The 26,833-nt window shown below is 41.2% G+C and overlaps 1 protein-coding gene across 2 annotated transcripts in view; it reads right to left on the minus strand.

The window, feature by feature from the left end:
- LOC114435922 (metabotropic glutamate receptor 4-like) overlaps positions 1–26,443 on the minus strand; it is a 129,711-nt gene extending 103,268 nt beyond the window's left edge. The window contains exon 1 of one of the 2 annotated variants that reach the window (XM_028405894.1): positions 25,877–26,443. In XM_028405894.1, the coding sequence (XP_028261695.1) occupies positions 25,877–26,443 (567 nt within the window). The remainder of the gene's footprint in view (positions 1–25,876) is intronic. The other variant, XM_028405895.1, reaches the window with a different exon arrangement.
- Positions 26,444–26,833: the final 390 nt, after the last annotated feature.

Consider the following 26,833-nt stretch of genomic DNA (forward strand, 5'->3'; position numbering starts at 1 on the left):
ATGCCTGTGATATGTGGCGGAGTGGAGAAAATTGCATTGGCCCCCCCGATAAAGGCCACAGAAGATGAATATGCCTGACGGAAACTGAAGTGCTCAAAGTAGGGCAGATTAATTAGAATAACTATGACCAAGTCCTCTAACTTATCAGAAATAAAAAAGAGAAATCATCGTCGTCATTTTGAATATAATCGCTCCCCTTCTCTTAGTGGTGTATTTCAGATAATACCCTTGCTGACACACAGGCTTTTATATTTCACAGCAGAAGCTATGGTTCAACAAATGCTATCAATCTCTGTAATATGGAGGTCTGCATCAGACACCCGCTACACCGCCCGGCCCCTCTGAGACTCCAGAGGCTGAATGGGAACACAGTCAGCAGAAGAGAGTGAGGATAACAGCACAGGGGAGAACTCATTCAGCTTACCGAGAACCCTATCAACGACAAGATGAAAAATACTATGAAATAGAAAGGGGGAGCCAGGGGGGGAGGGGGAGGGAGCAGGGGTTCGATTTAAATGGAAGAAGAAACTGACAAAACACATATTTCAGATAAAGACAACAAAACGGTTGACACTGCGACCACAAAATAACATATATGAGGAAGAAAAACATAAGGGAATTAAGTCAGAATCTCACAGGTTCAGATACATGCTGTAAGGAGGGGACGCTTAATTAACTTCATCTTGTTCACCTCTGAGCTCAATTTTTAAAAAAGAAGCTCTTCCTGCAAAACGTCAAAAATACAATTATATGCTACACTTATTTCTGACAATTCAATTATCATCAAACATAAAAAGTCTTAATTTCACACACACACACACACAAACAGCTTCGTCGGTTTTAAATGCACTATGTCGTACAAAAAATGCAGACAAATGAGGTTTTTAGGAGTGTCATGGCCGTCAGCAAAACGTGTGAAATAAAAGTTCAGCGCTGACTTTCAGACCTGCAGTTGACTGACTTGCAGCATGCAGGCTTTCAGGGCTGTAAGGGACAGATAGCATAAACCCCGCTCCTCAGATCATTTTCTCCAATGTCAGAGGTAGCGGTGTTAGCAGCGACTGCAGGACAATCTCTTTCCTCTGCATCACATCACACAAAGATTCGATTCGTGTTGTGTGCATCTGCAAGAAAGCGATAAACGTGTCTCCTTGAAGCTATTCGGGGGTTCCCTCTCTTGTCCTTATGGTGGAAAAATTAAGAAGAACATGAAGAATGTGGCAAAAGCAGGGTTCCCATTAAACTGGGCTGGGTTTTAAAGTGTACCGACACCTGTGAAGCTAACATACGTTTCATTTTTCATGTACGCTGACTTTGAAACTGTCCAAAGCTGGCTTTGTGCTTTTTAAATGATGTTTGTGAAACAGATATAAAATACCACTCACTGTGGTGTTAGAAAATAATAAATATATTCTTCTGACAGCATTAATTAACATATTTATTTATACTATGATTAAAAAGCAAGCATAAACCAAATATCATGCCGGCAACATGCAGGCATCATTAATTCAGAGAGAGAAAAAATTAAAACTATTTAATATTTAACTGCACCAAAATTTGTGATCATGAATTTTAAAAAATAAACAAAAACAAATGAACTGGCTGTTCAGGGAACCAGAACTAGGACCAGCAATACACGAAAGGTTCTATAGGGCAGAAAAGATGTCACTGGAACACATAGTGAGATAAAAACATGGGCTTTGGATCATTAGCAGGTTCAGGGCAGAGGTGCTCTATCAAAACATTGTTGACTTTTGTTTCTTTTATGCACTTGGATGACCGAGAATCTCAACACACAAAAAGCTCTACACTGTGTAAAATTAACACTCAAAGTTTAAAGTTTGTGCCTCCGTTTCCCTGTGCTGCCACCTGCTGGTCTGGAGTGCTGTTTTTTTCCCCTCACAAATGTGTAAGGAATACATGGAAGTTGGTTGTTATGGTCTTTACGGTGTGTTTGTCTGTGTGTCTGTGAGAGAGAGAGAGTAAGCGGCAACCTCTGTTGAACTGTTGAAACTGAATCAATCCCCACAAACCCACAGGTTCAACTGTCCAACATTACAGCTGGAATGAACATGTTTACAGCCTGGTGCAGAGATTTGGTTTGTACTGATAAGTTCTCTTTTTGTAACAGATGCACAGTGGGTTAACTCAGGAGTCCGAGGTTCAAGTCCCCCTGACACTGCGAGCTGTTTTGTATCATTTTGAATGGAGGTACATTTTGGTTTAAATTGTGGCAGACTTTGGCATAAAACCCAGCTTTTTAAGGTATAAAAAAGGGTAAGGGTTAGGTCAAGATCATCTTACATGAAATCATGAAATTAATCACATTTCACAAGGAAAACTGCTGTATTGGGTGGTTCACTATTTCCTTCACCTATAACTGACGTCATGGATGCTTCATCCAATATCTATCTGTGCTCTAGCCTTTGGTGTTAGTTCAGGTATCATAAGTGTAGAAAAACCTCTTTATCACTGTCAATATTTGTCATTTTTCACACCTGCATTTACACTTCTATCAGCTTTTATCTGAAAGCTTTTCTGTTATTTGGGCTGCCCGTCCAGCTCTCATAAACTCAATATCTCAGGAGCACTTTGAGGGAATTTCTTCAATATTGGCTCTAGACACTCTGTTGGACTCAAGCCTGAACTCATCAGATTTCTGCGGTCAAAGATCATAGGGCACCGTCACCTCAATACACACATCCTGAACAACCTGGACTGAGTTTGGAGTGAAATGGGAGTGAACTGCTTTTGAACTGGTTAGCAGAAACATCCTGCTAAACTGTGAGGTTATAATTAACTGCAAAGAGAAGAAAAAGGCAGCTTTTACATGTGTTTGCTCACCTGGTTCCCTCCAACAGACACACTGAGGCAGAGGAGCCTTTGTTTGCTATATATTTATTATCATTATTTACTGAGCATCAGTAAATCAATTCATTCCAGCAGCAGATTCCCGGTCATTAGCCCTTCATTTAGGTCCATCTGATTTGATGGTGCACAGGCATAGAAGTGAGATTCTTTCCATGTTAGAAGGTGCTTTAATTTGTAATTGCTTGTTTAGATGAGAAGTGTTCTAATCCAAGTCTCCAGACTCCATAACCACATTAAGTCCAAACAAGCGTTATGTCTTTAAATCTTTCTGCTAATGAATCTCACCGCACACTCAGTTACTAAGAGTATGAAAGCTCTGCAATTACAGTTATTATACAGTTACAGTTATACACACAGCAATTAATTGAGAGATAATACCAACTTATTACAACTAGGATTTTATGTTCCAGTTTTACCAAAGTGTTTATTAGTTATAATAATATTACTTTCAGCGTGATTGCAGGAAGCATAACATACAATGTCCTGCACAAGAAGCCAGCGGCTAGACTAATCAGAACATCAGCCTGATCCATTAGACCGTCAGTGTTAACCGTTTTATTAGAAAGACATATTCAAAACAAGTGAACTACTGGAAGTTTACTGTGGTTCAACAATGAGACTGAGCCCTGTTCTCACATGCTTCTTTCAGGTCACACCTCTTCTCTCATTTTGTTATGTCACCTTCTGTTCTGTTCAGGCGCCCACCGCCGCCAACCCGACTCCACCTTCCACCAGGTGACTTAAGTCTCAACGGAGCAGGCTCAGACGCCTTGCTGCAAAGCGCTCTACCAGGATCTGCACCAGGGCTGTTTCAGAATTCCATTTATTTTAATGAATTAATTTGACTTTGAACTGACTACAGCCTACAGGATGTTGAATTGAATTTGAATTGACATTACAGGAAGTGGAACTGAATTCATTGCAAATCAGAGAAATTCATTTTCATCACATATCAGTGAGAACTTTTCAGAAACATTTGTCTTCCAAATCAAACTACAGAGCACTGAGCTTGCATTACCTTAATGTTGAATAATTATCAATATCATCATTTCAAAGTAAAACAAAAATAAAATAAAACTTTTATAAATCAGGCAATTTTTTTTAAATCTGTTTTTTAGAGTATGTTTTAATGTTAATTTGTGTTTTTCAGCCTATTTACTGTATTACTATATGTTGTAATCATATGTAATATATACTGTAAAGCTTCATTAAAGTATACTTTAATTATGTAATATGAATTTCTTCATGAATTCGAATTCTACTTCCTGAAATTTTAATTGCGAGTCCACCTTTGCAATCTCAATTCAAATTCAAATTCAAGAGTTGAATTAGAATTTAGGGTTCAATCTCAGTTCAGTTCTGAACTTTGAACTTGGCTAAGCCTCGGTCACATGTTGATGCCTGAACATGTCGGCACCAAAACCTTTTTGGCTTCATTGTCAATTATTTGGAAATAAATTCACATTTCAATCTTGTACAGCGAAATCTCTTCTAGTCGAACTACCTAAAGCTTTAGTTTATAAACTGAACTGTGTTTTAGTTTTTTGTTTTCCCTCAGACTCTTACATGAAGTTTGAAAGTGGAATTTTTAGGCAGCAATGTTAGCGCTGTTATTTAACAAAGATAAAGATGTTTTAACATACACATCTAAAAAGTAGCCATGAGGAAAATAACAAAAACAGTTCAAAATTTCAAGGCCACTGAAAATAGTGAGACTCATCACCATGGTAGCATGAAACATTTAGCCTTAATATTTTAGACGTTTGTCTTATGGAGACATAAGAAATGACTGCATTTGCTGATTTTCAGTTTAAATCATATTTACAGCTCCACTGTAAAACATACACCATCTACTACACCATCTGTCAACATCTTGTTTACAGCTACCCACCACCTTAACTACAAGGATTTCCCTTTTTGTTCCAAGTCAGACTAACACCTGTTCCCAGTTGTGCACCCGTCATATAATCTGCCTTATTTCTCATATTTCTCTAAGCGGCTGGTGCAGCGTTATCCAACTGGTTCACAGCCAAACAGTTACATGATGAGTACAGGCCTACATTTACTCCACCATCTACCTAAATTTAGCTCACTTACATGTGGTTCTTTTTCTTTTTTTCTTTTGGACTAAGTGTGAACAATCGCACACCTAGTTGCGTCATCCCGGAGCACTCTGCCAGCAGCCTTGTCTGCTTGCTGAGCTCTCCTGTGCGCTGTGCACATCACAGTGTGTGTTTGACAGTCAGCTGAACCTGGAAAGCCGAAAAAACACCTTCAATACACAGTGTTCTCAACCTTCAATTAACACTTGGAGAAGGCAGATAGAGGCAACAATGACTGTTTAACCAACACATGTTAATCACAACTTTCATCTTATTTCCCAAGTTTTAGACCCTGATAACAACGTGCACTTGTAAACTGACGTGTTGAAACACACCTACACAGATATACATGAATCTAAAGTACGCATTTACACAAAGCTTATACCAAACTTTTCTTTTTAATACACTTTGCAGTGTAGGATGTGATTGATATTTACAGACTTTTTATCCTGGGTTTGTTTTAATGGAAAAAAGACTGAGATCAGCCAAAAGTTGGTTGGACCAAACTGAGGCTTCCTGAAGAAGAGGAAGCTTAAAGTCCTGATTCACCACACTGTAGATAAACTTTGAGGAACGAAGAATAAGTTTGAGAATACAGGGAGTGGAACTAAGATTTCTTTTTGGGGGTTGGACTTAGGCCATTTGTGCTGGGTTCTAGCTGCACCACGTTTTTTGTCCTTAGCACAAAGTCAGGTCCAACCAGCAGCATTTCAGAGCGCCTGTGAGCCCTTCCTGTGTAGACCATAGACTTCCTGTAGAAATCTTTACTATACCTGCTGAGCTCTAACTACACCATGATTTTAAAATATGCTAACAAGAACCTGCAGGAAACTAGAGGAAGAGGAGGGGGAGGAGGAGGACTGCCGCCATTCTTTTATCGCTTTTCTTTTTCTCTCTGTGATAATGCAGCCAGATTCCCAATAGAGCAATAATTTTTCAGAATTACATATCGTTCTGTTTCTATTGTTAGAAAATGTGGCCAGTTGCTATTAACAATCTGATTGAATTGTGGATGCGGTGCATCTGGTTGAGGCCACACGCATTGACTAGAGTGGCAGTCATGAACAGTGGCTGGTGTGGTGCAGCCACAATGTGTCGCAAACATGGCCAGTGGAACTTACGCTACGTGACGTTTAAGGCTCAGAGTGGGTCTGCTGCTTCTCCACATTGTGAGGGGTCAGTTAAGGTGGTCTGGGCAGCTGGACAGTATTCCTACGGGGGAAGTCTCCCTTTGGCAGTGCTCCATGCACACCAGCTAGTTGGCATCAAGCCTCCTAACGTTCCTTTCAAAGAAGCTGGATTCACATGAGATCCGCCATGTGCTTGTGTCCCAGCACAAAGTTACAGACGTGACTTGGAGGCCTGTGGCGGGCAGATGCTTCAACCAATAATTTCCAAACTATAGCTGAACTGGCTGCTCTTTCCAACCTGACTTCCCAGATGGTTGTGTGCAACAAATCATCTGGCACAGCATGGTGGGACCAGGAAGAGCCAGGGATTATATGTCCCAGCTGGCCTGGGAGCAGCTGGAGACCTCAATGTCTCCGCTCACACTGTACACTTATATGCTACCCTCTGATGGACTTAACAGTGTGGCGAATTGGTGGATTTTTGTCCTAAAACCTATAGAGTTAGTTTTACAAAGCATCCGAAGAGCCACTGGAGACATGATGGAGCTGTTTCTACCGACTGAACATGACCTGTAAACTAATGTAAAAACTGCAGACTGCCCCTCTCACTTCACTCCAGGACACCTGCTACCTTTCACTATCAGGATCACGGATCTAATGAGGAAAGACTGCATACATTTTTGATCATCATTTTTGCTGAGCCTTACAAAGTTTCACTGTTCGTGCAGTCCATTCTATTGGAACCGTGTCAAACTGGTGTGATGCTGAAAAATGAAGCTTTTCTTCAGTGTTTCCTTTGGTGCAGCAGGCAGTGAGTGTCTGTTGATATTTGGAGCTATTCACTTTGTCAGCCTAAACCAGAGCTTTTGTCCCTATAAGCGAAGAGAAGCTAACAGCTGCACACCAGATAAACTACATACAGTGAATTTGCAGTGTGGAAAAAGATGTTTTTCAAGTACTATTGTGTGTTATTAAGCATGTTATTTCTGTATCTTTAGGTTACAGGAATTGTCCCCTGCTTTTTAAGTAATTATGGAAAGGATGATTTTTCCATCTTAGCACTCAGCCAGGAGCAGCACATAACACTCAAAAGGGTTTTCAGACTCACAGGATGGCCAGACTCCACCGTTCAGCGCTGCCCTTGTTTTAAGGTTACTGTGGCCTCTTGGCTTCCTTGATGAGCCTCCCTGCTGCACTGCCATCCATCTTGAACAGACAGGCAGCTCTAGGTGAGGTCCTGAGGAAGGTGACAGATATCCTCTACCCTGTGGACTGTGGTGCTCACTGTGTCTGGTGGGTTATTTCTTCCATCTTTGTCTGTCCTCTAAGTGCAAATTTCCTACTGTAAGGTTTGAAAATCTGCGGTCTCTCGCATGCTGACGCTCAGCAATATGCAGATTTTAAATCATTCTAATAAGAAATTGTTTGGTTGATGTCAGCTGAAATGTACTATTGGTTTCTACATGCTCTGGAAGATGATTAAACGGGCTGAGAGGCATGTTGGTCTACATGATGAAGAAATTTAATTCAAATTTTAATTACTACTTTAAAATTTGCCTGACGTTTTGTGGTTGTGTATGTGTGTCTTGTTTTCCTATTCTGTGGTTTATTTCTCCATTGCAGAACCAAAATGACGACTTTCTGCTTTTCAGTTCAGTCATTTAGGGTCAGACTTTCAAGAATGCCTACTGTAAGATGTTGATGCTGACATGAAAATCAATAATGAAATTGTGAAAAGGACTGCTTTGTGTCCACATGGCATTTTCTGTTGGTCACTCTAAAACTGAGAATCAGACCCATTTTATCTCAAGATGAGGTTTAACACAGTGAATTTATTTGGATATCCCCCCTTCTCTAGAGAACATTGGACAGTCATGTCATGCACTCCAGCTATGAGAAAGATTTTCCCTTCAACACTTAGCTCAAGTACACAAATTCTGCTGAGTTTGCCATATGTCATCAGGCAACATGTGACACCGTAATGTCATATTTGGAGCCTGCCTCACCTACTAGTAGTTCCAGTAACAACCCCCATGTTATTACTCAGCAATGAAAGGAAGGATCATGCACACAATGTAAGTAAGAGAAGTAGCCTTCCATGCACATTTTAATATACAGTTTTCAAAGTGCAGAGTAGTCCAGAAGAGCTTAAGGGTCAGGAGTAGTTGTTATGAGACTCATGGGAAAACACACAAAGGAGGCACAAATCATGGTCGTAAACTCTTCTACCTAAATCTCAGCAACCAGTGATTAAAGCAGAAAAAGGTAAAGTAAATGCAAGTGCAAATATAGTTCTTCATGAGAAGCGAGCTCCTCCACCACCCGTCCTGTGACAGTGGATTAGGATGTCCAATAAAAACAGAAGTGAAAAGCTTACGCCATCTGTTGTAACCAAGCGGCAACCTCCAGGGCTGGTTCAAAAAATGATTGTGGTCTCTACTGCACCTGTTTTACACTTTTAATGGTGACACTTGAATTAACTTAAAATGTTAATTAAAGTGTAGTGTGAGTTTATATCTGTTTTATTTGTTTCAGCATGGGAGTGAGCTGTCAGCAGCAGGATGGACTGCAGACGCTCTGTCTTGGTCAGTCGTGCACATGTACGTAAACGAAGAAGCAAATGTCAGAGGGACAGCTTATTTAAGGTTAACAATATTGTCAGACAAAATGCTGATTTCTTTCACAGAATGAAGACATAAAGAAAAGCAATGCAAGGCTGGTGCCAGCATATCAGAAAATCTGATACTGGAGTAGAGCACAAGCTTGAGAGGAGGTCTTATTAAGTGAAATAAAAAAATGTTTCTAAAGATAGGTTAAATTTACCTGTAAAAGAACTTTGTGTGTCAATTAAATGTTGTTTTTTTTAATCATTTTTTATGATGTTTTATGTTTCAGCAAACCTCAGAATGAAAATGAGATACTTTGAGCAAACCACCCCAAATCCAAATCAATTTGTGAGAAACTTCTAGATTCCCATCCTCAGCAGCCACAAAGGGCCAACACCGCCTCTGCCGAAGAACCTGACACAACATCGGTCTGAATTGATCAGACAGACACACTATGTGACTACTTAACATTCTCCAGCAGGCAGAATTCACGTAATTGCTTCATTGATGCAGTCTTCTCACACAGAACATGAGCCTGGCATTTAACGCCACCAGAGAACCAAGCAAAACCCAGGAGTGCTGCTATAATAGGTATTCCTTTCCTTTAAATATCAGCAGTCAGAAATAATTGACGATGACACCACATACAGCTCACTCAGGTTAACCAACATTTAAAACCAAATACTTAATTGAAGGAGAGGGATTCAGTGAAGTGTTTGAGAAGCTTATATAAAGACATGTCTTATGTTTTTTTTTGCTCTGCTCCTAGTGGGAACATTGCCTTTATTTCATAGCATTATTAACATCTGAGTGCGACGCAAGGCAGTCTCGGGTTGCTTCTGCAGTAAGTGTACATTGTGTTGAAAAAGCACAGCAAGGTTGGACTGGGGCCTGTAGGCAGTGCATGCAGCATCTCAGCCAGAGGCGGTTTCTATGGGAGGATGGTTTCCCAGATCTCTTCATCATCTAGAGCGTGCTAGACGTGTGTGTAATGGTCTCTCTCATGCCTCACTGCAGACTGTCTTCAGTCTGAGAAAACTACATACAGATCTGGACGCAGGAGGATGGTTGACAAACGCTCCTTCACAATTCCCGACTGGTCCAGTGGCCTTTTCACAAATAAGACGTCCAGGCTGCACACGCAGGTTGAAAGACACAAAGGCACACACACACAGCTGATCACTAACACGTGCACGTAGCCGCAGATGCCCACACAGGCAGAGTTTGTTTGCAGTTTCTCTGCACTGCTTGGCATTTGTTGACTTCAGTGTCAGCCTGACAATCACCATAGGTCAAACCAAATTGCCTGTTGCCCAAGTTGTCTTGAAAACAAGCTTGTCTAAATAATTCACTCATTCAACCAAACTCCAGCAGTGTCAGGAGAAACACTGGCACTCTCTTATGTTCATGATAGCATGTCATAGATTTCACATATCCCTGTAGAGGGGGGGGGGGGGGGGGGGAGTGCCATAACAGGATTTGACTTCTCTCTTCACCGTGGTCAATCTAACATAACAACATCAGGACAATCGATCTGCGCTGCTCAGCCAAGCTGCTTGATAAGAAGTGCTCAGACTTCCCACATTCTGGCCTTTTCCCCGCCTGACACCAGTCTATTACTGCAGTCATCAGTAAGCAGCTATAATCACCTGTATAGCTGTTGTGGGAATGATAAGGATGAAAAGAGCATAACCGAGCCACCAAAGACCTGCCCCCGCCGTCAAAGATCAATACATCATCTTGTCAGCTAACAAACCGCATCGACCTTTAACCTGTCAACCGATGTCCGAGGGATCCATGTGATATGGAGCTTTCATAATAAATTGACGTTTGTGATCAGTAGTTAGGCTAAATCTTTAGCATCTCCCCTACACAGCTGAAGCTTTTGATGTCATGCGTTTACTTCAGTGAGGTGATGAAACACACTGATAATACGGCCGAAGTCACACAGTAAATGCCGACCTGTAAATCTGGGCCATGAAAATATTTAATCCTGCTTGTATAGGTCGATACCAAATCAATACACTTTCATTTATTTACAGCCTGACATATGTCAAAGATCAACACAGCTACATGCTGCTATTTGCATTCAGGTCACTGAAAAACAATTATGTTTGGCATGAAAACATCTGTTCGTCTTTAAAGAGAAATCCCTTTAAAACATGTATAATGTCCATTATTTTCTGTCAAATATTCAAGAAGCCAAGAGTTTAAAAGGAAAAAAAGATATTACAATAAAAATAACACTTTTTTTTAATCCCAGTCTCTGAAATAATGCCTGCCCAAGGTGTTTTCAAGATGAGATCTGGAATCCATTGTAGCCAAAAGTGGTGGTGAGAGATGGTGCAATGTCCTGAGTTTAATGTTCTAAAACGGCCTGTTGCAACCATGATCCCTGCCCTAACCTAACCAAGTAGTTTTAAAGCTGCTTTAAAGCTTTACATATGTGGTATTGTTTACCTAAATGAATCTCAAACTGTGCATGTACATTTTCTACATTTTAAATCCGAAGCTCACACTGGCCCTTCCAAACTGTTCTGTCAGTTGGCGTTTGTCAATAAAGTTGCTCAGCTTGTGCCAATTACACTAACAAGATTGACATGGCCATCTGTGCTACCCCGTATGCCAAAACATATGAAACATGACAGGAGAAGCAATGTTGTCATCACAGCTTGACCAACCTAGCCTCCAAATGTTCTACTGATGGCAGGTTACCACTTCACAGAGGTGCACCAAGGGCGCTGAACCCACTTGTGGCTCTGCTTCAACTGTCCAAAAGCTGAATCTGCTGACCATGTCAGACATAAATCAGGATGTCCAGCGGTGGTTCGGGAGCTGCTAGTTGGTCCTTGCTCTCCTCTGTACACTGGGCAAACAACAAGATTCGGCCTCCGAAAGGAGTTGTGCAGCTCAGAAATGGCCTCGAATGGTACGGTATATGCCCGGTTCAACCCTACATGCAAGTACAAGTAAACATAAAAGGGTCTTTCAATGGTTCCACAGGAACAGGACACAAACCGATGTCTAGAGCAAAGTTATATCCACCATCCAGCCCTTCACCTCCTTCTGCAGAGCTGCATTCATGTACATCAGCCCCTCTACCAGACTGCCACACACAAGATTCTGCTGTCCTTGCCATCAGTGGAAAACGTGATCATCTGTCGTAGAGAAGATTGAAGCAAGGCGTCTGGACAAGTGCTTCAATCTTCTCTACGTATGATGACCTGGATGACTGAGAATCTTCATCAACATGTGATCATCTGTCCATAAATAAACAGGGCCTGCTGTTTATGTGTGAGGATCATCCGGCTCATTTTCTCTGACCATGCAGATGCTGACATATACATTTTATACACATTAGAAAAGACTCTCTTTTAACAGAAATGACATCAAGATTTGCTTCAATTTTTATGGTAAATGCTGCAGCAACTAAAACCAATAGTATCTCTTCTATCGCTTACTAACAAAAAAAACCCTCCACCCTCACTTAGTGAAACAGACAGACAGAATATGCCAATAAATTATACTTATCACTTGCCCATGTAAGCATGCATCTCTTTCAGAACAACAATAGTTCCAGACGTTCCAGACGTTCTTTCATTATATTTCCACTTCCCTGAGGTGCTACCTTCCTGTTACCCACATGAAAAAGTATCTGGAAAGTTCAGCAAGCCTCGACTACACACTAAGTGACAGCCAGTGAAAGTTGTGTTTTTGTAGACTAATGCATTTACTACACCACTAAATGTTAACCCCCCCCCCCCTTTTTTTACACCACCGCTTTGTTAGATATCAATAATGTACGAATGTGTAGGGCACTTTGAGAAGAAGTATTGTGTAGTTTGTTTTGGACAAACCCACTTCCCTGCTTCCTGATTTGTCGACTTTTACCTCATTTTACAGAACAACTTTTATAACATCGCCTCAAATTGCTTCTCTGTGTTTGAGTAGATGGAGAGTACAAACAAGAGGAGGAGTGGATGATGTAGCTTTGAAAAAGATGGAAGAGAACAAAGCTGCACTGTTTTCTGACTGGTGAAAAGTCCTATACAGGATACTAGTGATCATTTTACTCATCAAGTAATTAATAATCATCTTAATTAACTGTTTTTATTGAATTAAAGAGAGGAACAATCAATATTGGAGCAAGAAGGAAAACGTGACATTTCCAAAGTGCAAAGATAAAAACCTACTGTAGAGATATGCAGCATTGTCTATTGAGGCAGTAAATAGAGAGATAATTACAACTAAAGAAGGATGGTCCCGAGTCCCGAGGAGCTTAATGGAAACCTGGTATTTACTTGAAGTGAGGAATCATTCATTTTTCACACCTGCTTATTCCTAACTGGGGTCTTAGGAAGGAAGGAGTGGGCGCACACACAACGTAAGGCAGTGAAACGGGTCTGGCACATAAATGTGTGAGACACACACACACACTCACACCTGTAGGCAATTTAGAGTCTCCTAACTGACCTGACCTACATGTGTGTGGACAGTGGGAGGAAAGTGGAGCATCAGGATGAAGCCTGCACCAGAATGAAATGAACATATACTGAGGAGGAGTCATATTTAAAGGGGGGAATCTATAAATTCACTATAGATGGAGTGAGGATTTTTCAATGATTGTGAGTCAGTCCACAGTGTGACCCTTTCACAGACATAGTGACAAGTTGAACAGTGTGAATCACTGAAGACTCTGACACTTATTAGCAAAGCTCAGTGTGTAAAAATATTCAAAAGGCTGCGTCCTTTTTCTGGCCACCCCTGATCATCACTGCTAACATGAGAAACAGCAGGTCCTATCAGCTGTCACTAACTTTTTTTAATTCCATGACTCAAACTGAGCCAAAGTCGAACAGTTTGCTGTTGTCGGGTTTGTGTGTGCAGTCAGAGTGGACTTCTGTAGTTCCAGTACAACCATCAGGTGATCGTGACACAATCTCAGTCTTTTTTATATCAATAAACTAAGATGGCCTACATAAAAGATTTTTGAAAATCCCATATTGGATCCAGATTGTGTAAAACATTTTAAAGGAATGGTCGGACCTGTCTTGTTTATTGAATATTCTTTGCTTGTCCTTGGCTATATCTTTCCTGTTTACAGGCTGCAAACAAAAGGGGGGAACCCTGCATTTATAGCTTAATGGTAGAAACGTGCTTCCATTAGCTTTGCTATTTTTAGGACAATGCTTCCTTGCAGTGTAGCCATATGAGTTTTCCAAGCTGTGTTCTCAGCACCAGAGAAGAGAGTCTAAACTGAACATAAACATCTAACATCTTCATAAAAAAACCACCACATCTGGTCGATAATACATCCTCCAGATACAACACATGGTTATTCTAATGGATATATGATCAGATTGCCCAGCGTCATCTGATCATCTGATATAGAATAAGATCCACATTAGGAGATAGGTCAGGGATGGTGGTGCTACAGGCATGGGCATCAGGGCGTCATGTCCGCCCCAAACACTGTGAGCCTTGTTGGTTTATTTCTTTAAACATACTAATTCATAATATTAGCAGAATTTAACAAAGTTTGCAGATAGATCATATTTTGTTTTCTCCGGGTAGTCCGGCTTTCTACATTCCAAAGACATGCATGTCAATGAGTGTAACCGATTGTGTGTATGTTAGCCCTGCAGTAGACTGATGGGGGGATACATAAACCCTCACTCATTTAAACAGCCTAGAAATATAATTTTCTTGGTGAGAACATGCAAGCAGTTGTATGATGTTTCCCTTTTAGTTTACAAGCCAATTTTCCGTTTCTTAAATTTATGTAACCAGTGAGCTGTGAACTAATAATTAAGAAAGCATCTTTTTGGTTTGGCACCTGTGTTGGCACACTTTTCCATCAGTAACAGTTCTGCTGTATCCTTGTAATCAGACTAATTAAGCTTCTTAGGTGACAATTACAGTACATATTTTTACAACCTATTTCTACTGTATGGTACAATGGTCTAGTGAACATAAATGTACACCACTCACATTCACTTTTATCCATGAGATTCTTTGAAGTAAAAATCCACATACACACGTTTTTTTTCATCTAACTATCGAAATATGCAAACAAACAGCCTGTGAGGCACACGTGCACTCATGTGTTCAAACACAGCCACCCACAGACAAACACAGAGCGGTTGGCATGTAAAGAAAACTGACAGATGGATGTAAATGTACGCTTGTCAGCCCGTGAAGACACAGAAATGTTGTTATAATTAATTTGCATTAATGTTTGATGATATAAGATTGTAACTAAGGTGACATACAATATAATTATACAGGCATACACATAGATCCACATCCTGCCTCCAGTCATTTGTTTCCTAACTGCAAGAAAAACAAAGAAAAGAGAAATCATAAGCGGATCACAGGGAAAGTAATCAAAAATGGCTCCTGATTTAAAACTCATTATAATCTTTTTTTTTTTTTGAAGGAAGCATCATCCCACATTCTGCTGTTAATATAAAATGTCTGTCTCGTGGCCTTGTGTGATGTCAGAACTTTTCTCTTTCAGACAAGTGAGTCATAATGAATCAATGCTTACTCACCCAGCAGCAAAATAACACAAGTGGAAAATGAAGCAGTAATAAAGATAGTGTGCTATTTTCTTGAGTGCAAAGACAGCGGGAGATAAATGCATAATAGCAGCCCTAATGTTACAATGTTCTCAGAACAACTAAATAATAAACATTAAACTCTACATGCTGCCAGCCAGCATAATGACACATTGTTTTGTATATAACTATAACAAGCCTAATACCTCACAAGCCACTGTACAGACAACAAAATATGGATTTTGTTTGTTTACTGATAATGATATTTCACCCTTTCAAAATAAAAGCATGTGTTGAGAGGAACGATTGCACCTGCCTTTACCGCCTCGCTGCCTCCTAACTCATTGTCCCACAATCGGATGACATTGGACAATATGATCATATGTTCTCCACAAACTGGAGACTGACTGCCAAGTCTAAAGTTTACTGGAAGCTGGCTCCAAATTACCTGTCACCACCCTGAAGGGGTCAACAGTGTGGCTGTAGTCTGAGGATGATGCCTTCCCTCACGGGTCACTCCTGTCCAGCTCATTTTAGCCACCTGCTGATACAGATTCAGCAAATATACCTACCTACCTGCACCAAACGTTTAAAGAAATCTGCCTGCAGATGCTCCGTTTGAGGCAACATTCTCATTCTTCTTATTTTAAATAGCTGTTACATACATTTTTTAAAAAATGTTTTGATAGTTTATTTTTAAACCGTTTCTGTAAACTGTGATTCATGAAAGAAAATGGCTCTGCAGTACATACAATCTGAGCTTCTCCCAAAAATGCCAGAATTTTGGGCGGTCTGATTTCAGATTTGACCAAATCAGGACAAAAAAAAAGAAAAAAGAAAAAAAAACCTCTTTCCACAAAATGCCCCTCTTATGTGTTGAGGCGGACAGAGCCTCGCACTGTAGGTGCAGGCAGCGGGAGCATGAGCAGAATGAAATGACACAGATGATGCTGAAGCCTCTGTGTCGGTCAGGCTGCCGAGTCCAGTGATCTCTGTCTGATCAGAATCAAAAACCTGAGGTAGATCAATGCTGTTTGTACTTTAAATTTCAAAGAAATGGGAACGGTAATAGTGGCTTAATAGCTGCACAATCAGCATTCTGTTAATGGAGTAGCTGGAGGACAGAGGAGGGCAGAGGAGGGAAGAAAAACACGGCATAGTAAAATACAGAAAATGGAAAAATTTCACCTCCCTGAACTGAGCAGGATTATTATCTGCAGCTCCCACAATGACTTACAGTACTCTGGACAAAATTGCTCTCATTTTGGAATTAACAATGCTCTATACTATCTTTCCAGTGTCCCTCTTTGAAGCAGAAATGAAGCAGTCCAGGTCTCTGCCTAATAAAGAGTGTAATATATTCTCAATGGTGATATGTTAATGTTGAAACCTAACAGTAGCTTTCTTTTCTCGGTGTGATGTGCATTAAATCACAGTTTACTGCTGTATTTTAACATGAAACATGCAAAACAAGCATGAAAGCACAAAAACTAACTGGCCCTCACAGCTTCACAGTGAAGTCATCAATGTGAACAATCATGTTGTCACAGGCCGGCTGAACGAGTGGTTGAAGTGAGATGCCTCGATTGGGCTAACACTAGTTAATCTTGATTTAGCTGTCATTCCCTCCAAATGAGTTGCTAAATCAGTTTTGGCACAGGGCTGTCGTTTTAGTGTGTCACTGGAACGTTTATGAGGGAATAAAATGAAATAAAAAATATCATCAGAACAAGGTGAGACGAAGCATGAAATTTCATGACCCATTTTGTGGCTTTTTAAGAATTCAGCATACGAAGGCTGCGACGGGGTTAACAATGAAATAACTGTATCGGATATTAAAGGATTGTCTAGCAAAGGAAAGCACTTTATCTCCTGTGCTCCAGGGTCTTTAAAAGTGCAGGTAATCGCTATGATGAAATGCAATAAACAGGGTAACTAATTTTCATCCGAGCAGCGATGAAACGAGAGTGAAGAAAATGAATAAGTGCCTTATAATGTAATAAAACCATGTTTGACTTTTCAAATTCAATTTTTACATAAAAAAGTGCTGCACATGGGCAGAATAAAAGTCAATGGTGGTATTTTTTTGTAATCTCTAAAAATGTCTGGGTCCACAAAGCTTAAATTTACATTTTTAGATTAGATCTTTTTTGTAAGAACCAGGTTATTCCTCCATTACAAATGAGTACAAGTTCAAAAGCTAAAAGAAAAAAAGGCTGTTTAAAATAGTATCATTTGTAAAGTTGAAAAGAAGATACAGAATATCCACTATGAACTAAGCTTCAACCACTGGGGCTAAAAAAAAATAAAAAAATTAAATAAGTTAAGCCAGTTAACACTCCATTTCCTGGAATGGTCACTTGAGACTGGCTCCAAAATGGAGGCCTTTCTAAAAAGCTGGCGGCTCCAGCCGTCAGAAACCTGGCAGCACTCAAATCCCTGTTTGTCTAAATACGGATGCAGCAGCAGAGAACAAGTGAAGCGGAGACAAAGTGAGCAGGACTCTGGTAATCTGAGACGGCACACACCTGTCAGTCAAAGCGCTGACACCCTTAATTATGTATAACTTTAAACCACATGAGTTATAAAAAAAAAAAAAAAAAAAAAAGTTCATGTCATGAACCGAGAAGCATATTGTCACAGGAGCATTAGCATCTTGAGAACTGGCTTCCTTGTCCAGAAGTCAATGTGTTTTTGAATGGATGTTTTTTTACTGTGGACAACAGTTGTCATCAAGACATTTCACAGTCAACCAGTAGTAATGCAACCACATATTATTTCTGGCTTCCACTTCTGGGGCTGAAAAACTAACTAAGCCAATACAGAGAGCCAAACTCCAGTTTTTGGAATGGCCACTTAAGGTAGGGTAGGAGATTTCATTTGTAACTTCGTTCAATAGTTTAACTTCTCTTTACAATCTAATAGCAACCAATTAGTTCGGCAGTTTCCCATTAAAATGAAGAATATGAATCATCTGTGGAAGCTATAAAACGCTAAAAACATCAGCCAATCCTCCGGGTGGACCCTGCGCGGAGTATTGGCTGGTTGTCACTCTCTTCCTGCTCTGTGCGCACCAGAGAGGTACGTGCATGATGGCCGAAGTCACAGACCGCAGCTCGTCTTTAGGTAATGCGCGTCCATGTGATTGGGAGGCGTGGCTTCGGGGTGAGCTCCGAGAGAAAGGGGCGTGTGTTTACTTTCAAAATCTGGCTGACTCTCACTGAGTTTTCAAAATCTCTTTAAGGGTGGCTCCAAAATTGAGGCTATTTGAGGTACATTTGTACACTTAAAAGTAATGAACTTATTTTTTAGCTTTTGAACATATTATCATAAAAGTGATCATCCTTTGTCATCGCCTTTCTACCTACTGAAAAGTCACACACACACACAGAGAAACCAATGGTGCAACCACTGGGGCCACCTTAATGTCTGCAGGCAGCCAGAGCGGGGAATCGAACATGGTTAGCGGACAACCACTCTTCCACCTGAGCCACAGCTGCCCTCTGGGAAGATTATCTCACTGACCAAATTGTGTACGTATCCTATTTTTTTATTTTCCACTGAGCTTATTTTCTGCAATAAACCAATGCAAAAAAAAAAAAAAAATCCCATTAGGCGCATTGGGATGCCAACTCACAGCCCACCAAACTGTGCCATCTACACCGCACTTCTTTTGTCAAAAGAAACTAAAATCATTCTTTGTGCCAGGCTGTAATCATGTCTGTCAGACAAACAAAAAAGGTCAAAAGAAATCTGCTCACTTTGGAACTACATTGAAGTGGCCTTTTTGTGGAATTGCAGTTTTCACCACTTCCAAGACAACAGGCTGCACGTAGGCATCCAACTCAGCTCCACTCCACCTGTGTTTAGACTAGGTTAGAGATGGCGTTCTTCTAAAACATTTACAGACGATATAATGAAGGGCCGCTCCATCTTATCAACACAATGTGTAATATAAACACATCAGCCTCGACTTTCTTCACCATTTTCTCACAAAGCAGAAAAGAATGAACGTTTACAGCTTTCTATTTGATCACACCAGCCAAACTTTTACTGATTTTACCAAAAGTGAGATGCTCAAAGTAGCAGCGGATCAACTGGGGGAAAAAATAACCATTAACTTGCTAAAAGAGGTTGCAACAAAGCAGATGGTGAACGCCTGCGGGAAAAGAGGGCTGTGACGGAGCTTTGACCACAAAACAGCTGCAGGATGGATCAGCCCGCTCATTCAAGGCACCAGGAAAGAGGCTGTCAAACTGCTAATGACACCTGCAATCCTCTCCACACCATTTTTTTTTTCCTGCAATATTCTTTGAATCAAATCAACACTGATGGCTTTTACCTTACAGGCTGCTCATGTAATTGCGGCTCTACTCTAAAGTGTTTTTCCAGGTGCACACACATACACACACACACACAGCAAGAGAATCACCGGTAAAAGCAAATATGAGCACCTTTAGAATATGATAGGTCTGAACCATCCGTCATCATGCCAAAAACATCTTTCCAGTGGTCTTACATCATTACCAGGAATAGCAGCATGTGCTATATTTGCTAATGTGCTTTACAACTTTTTATTTATCGCCTATGTGTACAAAATAACAACTCATGAGAATAGCTCAGCTCATGGCAATATTACAATCCTGTATTTATCCGAATCGCCAAGTATCTGCCTCACATTTCACTGACAGATTGAAGATGACCCATGAAGACGAGAACAACTTAACTGTCTTACTGTAAAAAAAAACCCAATGTGGAGCAGCATGGCGAGAGCACCTTTAGAAATCACACCATGAGACAGTGAAGACTTTCTTACAGTGTGTATAAACAATAACTCAGCGGTCAGCCTCTGCGTCTCCAGTGTGAAACAGGAGCATGAACTAAGGGCGAGGGAAAATGTCAGAATGAGTAGGACGCTGAAGGCCTGTGTGCTCTTGCATGAAAAATCATTTTCTTATACTTTTCTTCCACTAAATGGATCCCCCCACACTATTCTCTGGACCCTTCACTGCCGAAAACGAGCAATTCGGTGAATGTGAGATGCTTTGTCCAGCCAGCAGTAATGTCAGAACAAGGAGCAAAATGCTTTCCAGTGAGCACTAAAGGCCAGAACGCTCTGAGCTTCATGTTCCTGGGTCACTGCTTTTCTGTTGCGTTTCCCACAGAATGAAACAAATGAAAATAATAAAACCAAACTTTTTGCTGCAGTCAGTTGCTGAAAAGGAAATCCCTTCCCGTCCCTTCATGCTGGGCTCGAAGACATAATCAGAAAGGACAGACCTGGTGCAGAAGTGTAATCTGCATTTGAGGTGATGCGTGTCAACTTTATGAACACATCTGTTCCGCAAATGAATAATGTAATCATCTGACACAGCCCGTCTGTGATCATGAATCATCTTTTCCCTGAATGCTTGTCAGAGCAGCGCTCACTTCTCAGTGAACTACACTAAAACCTTCTAGAGCTGCAGCTCCTGGTCCCCGTGTTACCGTTACATAAGGTTAGAGTAAAATATTCATCAAGCAGCTCTGGACCACATCTGTATGCGGGTGAGTGCTGAGGAAACACTTTTCTGTAAACCTGCTAACTACACCGTGGTGGCTGCTGCTGACTGTTAAGTGGTTTGCGTGCTAATGTGCTTGATTGCTTTTGTATACAGTTCTGAGAACACTACAGATACTGTGTGTGTTTTGACTGTGTCTGTGTTGCACTTTTACACTTGTGTGCTTGTCTAACATGTTTTACAAGAGTCTGCTCGTCTTCATCAGTATGCTGAGCTGGTGCTTGTGTGCATGCAACGCCTCCATTTAAAGCAAACATTTATGTCTCGCCAAAGAGCTGGTAGAGGCGCAGTTGTCCTTCTCTCTGCATGCTAGATCATGCAGTTAATGATGGCTTGCTGGCGCAGAGTACATTATGAGAAGGCTGTAAAAGTTAAAACCTTCCGGGGGACATCAGCAAGCCCAGAGAACCAGCAGGCATCTGTCTGACCTGTGGATCCCCGGAAAGCCATAACTCAAAGCCATGCCTACATGACCTCCCCACACACAGGTTTACTGTTTAATCTATGCAGCAGACCGGACTACTTTACATCTCATCAGGAGCTCTTTTTTTGATCGTTGTAATGACCGTTATTGAATTAGAGTAGATGTTGATTGACTGGCTTGGAAAGTGTTTGATTATTAACTGTGCAAATGTGAAGCCCAGGTTATTTTAACAGAAGATCGACTGCTAAAAATCGCCTTGTGTTGATCTACTCAACCTGTGTCTGTCAGGTTTTTTAACCCCCAGCTGTCTGAATGTAAAGGAGGAGAATGCTAATATACATGTTGAGAATAAAGAGAAAAGGAGATCAGAGAAATCCAGATTAAATATGCAAGGATATCGCTTATGTGCATTAATGAAGAAGGAACGAGCGCAGTGCTAACGACGAAGGATTTGAGGCTTCCATTTGCGAGTGGGATCAAGAACGCACTGCAGGAGGCGCTCATTACTGCGGCCCACAGCGACTCTTACCTGTGTGAGTGCACATATGGGCATATTTTATGAGTGGGAGACAGAAAGAAATATATATATAGTTCAGGCACAGGGCTCTGCACGCCTGAATATATTTTTCTATGAGTGCTTATGAAACGTACTCATGCGCACACCCATACACAAACTAGAAAAGAGACCCACCGGAGCATACATTAAAACACGTGAAGAATGCAAGTCTTAGGAGTGTGTGTTGAGTCGCACTGCGATTAACGCTGGGGGGCCTGGACACGGAGCATCCCATGTGGTTTGTAACACTCTGGGAGATTCAAAGAATACACAGACTGCAGGCTGATACAGGGACTATTAGATTAACTAATATGGTACTTAAAAAAAAAATAAAAGCCACAAATAAACTCAATAATTTGATACTTCAACAGCAGTGCTGCACACCTAGAAAGAAGCTGCTCCTGCAGCATGAAAACGTACACATGCTTCTAATCTAATCTTCTCTAATCTCCCCCAGAGGTGTGAATCTTAAGCATCTTCACAATTCAATCTGCCTATATTTCTCTAGTTTCCTTTTTAATCTCTTAAAAAGGAAACTCCCTGTTTATTTAAGAAGTGTATTCTGAAATTGTACTGCATCTGTAAACAGTACAGATGTGACCAGCGTCGGTGCATGAACCTTCTCCCTCTCAGAGGGAAGAGGGGGATGCACACATCTGGGCTCTGTGTTCACAGGTGAAAATTTGCTGTATTACCAATGTATTTTTGTAATTATTGTGAGGTCAGTCTTGTTTGGTTCGTGCTTCCCAGTAAGTGCACAAACTCAGAGGAAAATGTCACATGAAACACATGGCCTGTGCATCACTGAATCAGCCGCAGGGATGTTGTTGTCTGACCGAGCTGCCCTTTGCCCTTACAGTGCTTTTAGGGAAGAATGCACCAGATGGTTAGTCACACACAACCATCTGGAAATCTGAGAAAAGAAACAGTTTGGAGCAGGGAAAAATAAAACACCACCTGACAGGTGATGTGATGATCTGTCAGTCACCATCTTTCACCTTCACAGTATTAGATCAAAGAAGACAGAGAAGAGGGATCTTTGGTGCTGAAGATTCTCGCTCATCCAGGTCATTTATCACTCAAAGCTTGAAACAGGGCAACTTAACAAGCTAGAAGTTAGAAGACAATTTATGCCGTCTTTGGCAGCGGAGCGATCACCGGGTAATTAGGATAAGTCGTCCTAACAGCTTCATTTCTCAGCCTCAATGGTGGCCACTTGGATCAAACGTTCCACAGTTCGGCCACTGAAAGCCTGGCAGGATGGATTTCTGTCAGGTGTAATCTAACAAGTCTCCTGACAACCTCAAAAAGTTACCCAAGCTTTAGTATCAGCTGAGGCTGAATTTTGTCCCAGTTATGTTCTGTCTCTGCAACGATGCAGAGTATTTAACATGGGCACTGTGATGTATCATAGAGTTCTGAACTTTTCAAATGTAGTACAATCATTAAAGATATAAAATAAACACATTTTAAAAGTCAATAAAAACCATGATGCAGAGCATATATTCAATATAAAGCACCAGCATGGGTGTCATAGAAATGAAAACGCTAAATAAGGTAAAGCAGTTTTAAAAGGTCAAATAAATCAATCAGCAAAATGGCATAAACTGCAAAAATATCATTCACAGAGCCAAAGGTAAGTACATTAAATGATCAAGGAATCATATTTATTTTTCCATCAAACTTAGAACAAGCAACAATACTCAAAAATAAAAATGACAACTGTTGTTTTTCTGTGCAGAATCAGGTTTTATCTGTGGCAGCAGCTGATGGCGGGGACACGCCGACTGGCTGCTGTCCCCATCTCCACTCTCTCTAATGTCCCTCTTCATTAGCTGCAGCTCTTCCTGACCCTCTCTGCTTCTGCTGCTTCTGCTGCTTCAGCTGCGGCCGAGTCTTAATAATACTTTAAAATACTTTTCAAAATTCATGTGGATTGAAGGAGCAAACACTCAGCGCCTAAGTTATAGAATTAACATTATCCACTTGCATGAGCTGTCAATATTGACAGCCCAGCAGTACTCTAACATTAGCTCCAGCGGGGGGAAAAGCACCAACAGTCCTCATCAGATATGCACTTTTATACCTGCCCTTCTATATTGTTGCAGCTATGTGTAGCATAGCTGTAAGAACACAGAACACAAAGGCCACACCAAGGCTGCATGAAGCAGACTGGTCTACAGAGGAGTTCCTCCAGTGGTGATCCAACCCTGACAGATGCTTACATTTAAAACTGCACTGCTCAAGCAATGCATCTTGGGATAGTTTGTGTGGTAGCACATTTCACTGTCTCAAGAGGCCTTTAAAACCATAAAGATTTAACCCCTGAATTAAAACATAGTGTTCAGCAGATCCTCAGCTGATGTTTCGCTGACACAGCCCTGTGTGAGCCCTGTTCCCCCTACAACCTCCTGAGGGCTGACTGCAGAAGTGAGTCAAATCCCCAAAGACCTCCATGTTCAAATGTCCAACTACATAACAGAAATAACCACGTTTGGCAAATTCCTTTGTGTGATAACAGTATGGGGTAAATTGTATAACTCTTAACCCCCGAGTCCCACCAGTGCACTCTGCACCAGGTGCAGTTGATCACTGCCACACTAGTAAATGCTTGAGGTGCAACCAGACACCCTGTTGTTTGTCTCAGCATCTCAGAATCTCTGTGAAAGACACTTGCCGAGTCTCTTTTGGTTACTTACAGCCAAGCCTGTGTCAATCTGCAACAACGGAAAATAGGCACAAGCGAATCTGGCTGATTTTCAAAATAAAACACAACAAGAGGACACCAGGTTGTAAAAAAAAACAAAAAAAAAACATACACTATACAGGCCCTGTCATTAACTAATGATGATCATCCAGCTGCTGGTTAACATGAAGCCATATTTCACAGAAGGGACTTAGTCAGAACGATGTATAAATGATAAAAAAAAAACTTTACTGGGGATTCAGCTGCATTATATTAGAATATATATTGTAATATATACATATGTGATACGTTGATGTAAAAGCACCTGTCACAGCACCTGGAAGTGTTCCACTTCCAGCTCCTGGCTGGACCTGAAGTCATACAGCTGGAGTGCAAATGTGCCCATAGGGACTTCAAATGTGACAATAATTAGGAGCTTTTGTAGACTGTGGTGTGCGGCCTCACACAGTGACCCTACCAGTGACGGACACCTTGTGTTGTAAACAATATACAAACTGCAGGTATGTAGATCGAGCTGCCCTTTGACCTTGCAGTAGTTTTGAAAAAAAATATACAACAGGGACTGTTTGTTTGGATTAGACATGAATTTTCATCAAGGTGAGCTTTTGAAGTTGTCTGAGGAAGAGTCTGGTGTTTTAATTATCACAGAATTTAAATAAGTCACTACCTCACTGCTAACAAACAACACGATTTGAGTAATATTTGTGCTAAAATGTGTAATTACCCATGAAACCATTTAAAACACATGAAAGTACTTCCTTCTGAAGCAAAAAAAAAAAACAAAAAAAAAAGAAAAGCGATGCTGCAGTAAACTGAGCGGTAAACAGCAATCATACCTTCAGCAAAGTAGAAAGAACTATTTCACTTACCATGGCTGACTGGCTAGAAAATAAAATGTGTGTTAAATAATTCATCAAATGTCCAAATGTCCACGAACCGAACACATTTCTCCATAATGTAAGCAGATGTAAACACCAAAACTGATTGAGGGAAAGGCTATGAGGTGAAAATGAAATCAAGTAGTATCCTATTAATCACTTCTGTATTCCGACAGGCAATACCTCTCACTGCTTAGCAACCAACTCCTCCAGGGCGGCAGTCGGAGTGATGAGATTTACCAAGGGATCTCCTTTAAAGTTATGAAAGTGTCCATTGTGTGGCAGCAGATATCCAACACATATTCTTCTCTCACATTGTTTTATAGGCCTGTGTTATTAATAATTCAAACAAAGACTGTATATGAACGGATCCATACAACAAAACATCAGAAATCACAGTCTCATACAGTAGTTACAGTACAGTATAGTAATAACATGGACGCTATCCTGTTGTTCTGCGTTTCATGTGCTAATGTCTTACCTTAAACAGACGTAGTATGTTGGCCACCATGATGGAAACGGAGCTGGAGGAGGCTCCGATGACGCCCACCACCCTCTCGGGTTTGGTGATGATCGGAGCGCCTCCACCGAGACACTTGACGTCAGTCCCGTCCTTCTCAATCAGAGCCTGCACGAAGGTGAGGGACTGCTCCAAGGCGTGGGTGTCCCTGGAGCAGGTGTCCAGGATCCGTGCTCCCAGCGTGATGTTAGGCAGCAGATTATTATCATTATTGATACGGTCAAGGGCGAAGAGCATGGCCTCCAGTCTGTGTATACCCTTCTCCTTCTTCAGCTCCCCACATGCTTTGCCGTCATGGCCCCTGGCGTGTACCGGGAAGAGCCCACCTAAAGAGATATCTCCGTCGATGCGGATGGAGTTCAAATGTGTGTGTCCCGGCCCTTTGGGTTTGGCAGCCTGAGCGGCCTTGAGGGAGCTGTAGAGAAGCAGCAGCAGCAGAAGCGGCACAATCAGGCTGTTTCTTTGACAGCCGGTCCGATCCGGTCTACACGCCGGGGGCTGATACATGACCACAGACTCAGCGCACATTCACGCCGCAACCAACCAAAACCCAGCAATCAGAGTACAACAAAAGCCAGGTATTACTTTATGATGGCCAGAGGGTTAATTGCAATGCCTCTTGAAGAAGTTGGCAGAGAAAAGGCTTCGTCTCATGTCTCTCCTCTCTCACAGGCATTCAATTAATGCAGAATATGAGCCTGGCTCTTTCACAGGATGTAATCCTGTCCTCTTCTCCTCTTTCACTGCCTCACTCCATCGTCTGACCACAGTGGTGGGCAGCTGTGTCTGCTGTTATTCACAGACTTGCCTATGAAGATCCTTCACTTGGGGCATTAGGAAGAACAAAGGTGAACAATAAGCTTTTTTTTTTACTCTCTGTCTCCTCCTCCCTCTTTCTCTGTGTCTCTTTCCTCTCCA

The sequence above is a fragment of the Parambassis ranga genome, chromosome 5 (genome assembly GCF_900634625.1).
Source record: "Parambassis ranga chromosome 5, fParRan2.1, whole genome shotgun sequence".
Lineage (NCBI taxonomy): Eukaryota > Metazoa > Chordata > Actinopteri > Ambassidae > Parambassis > Parambassis ranga.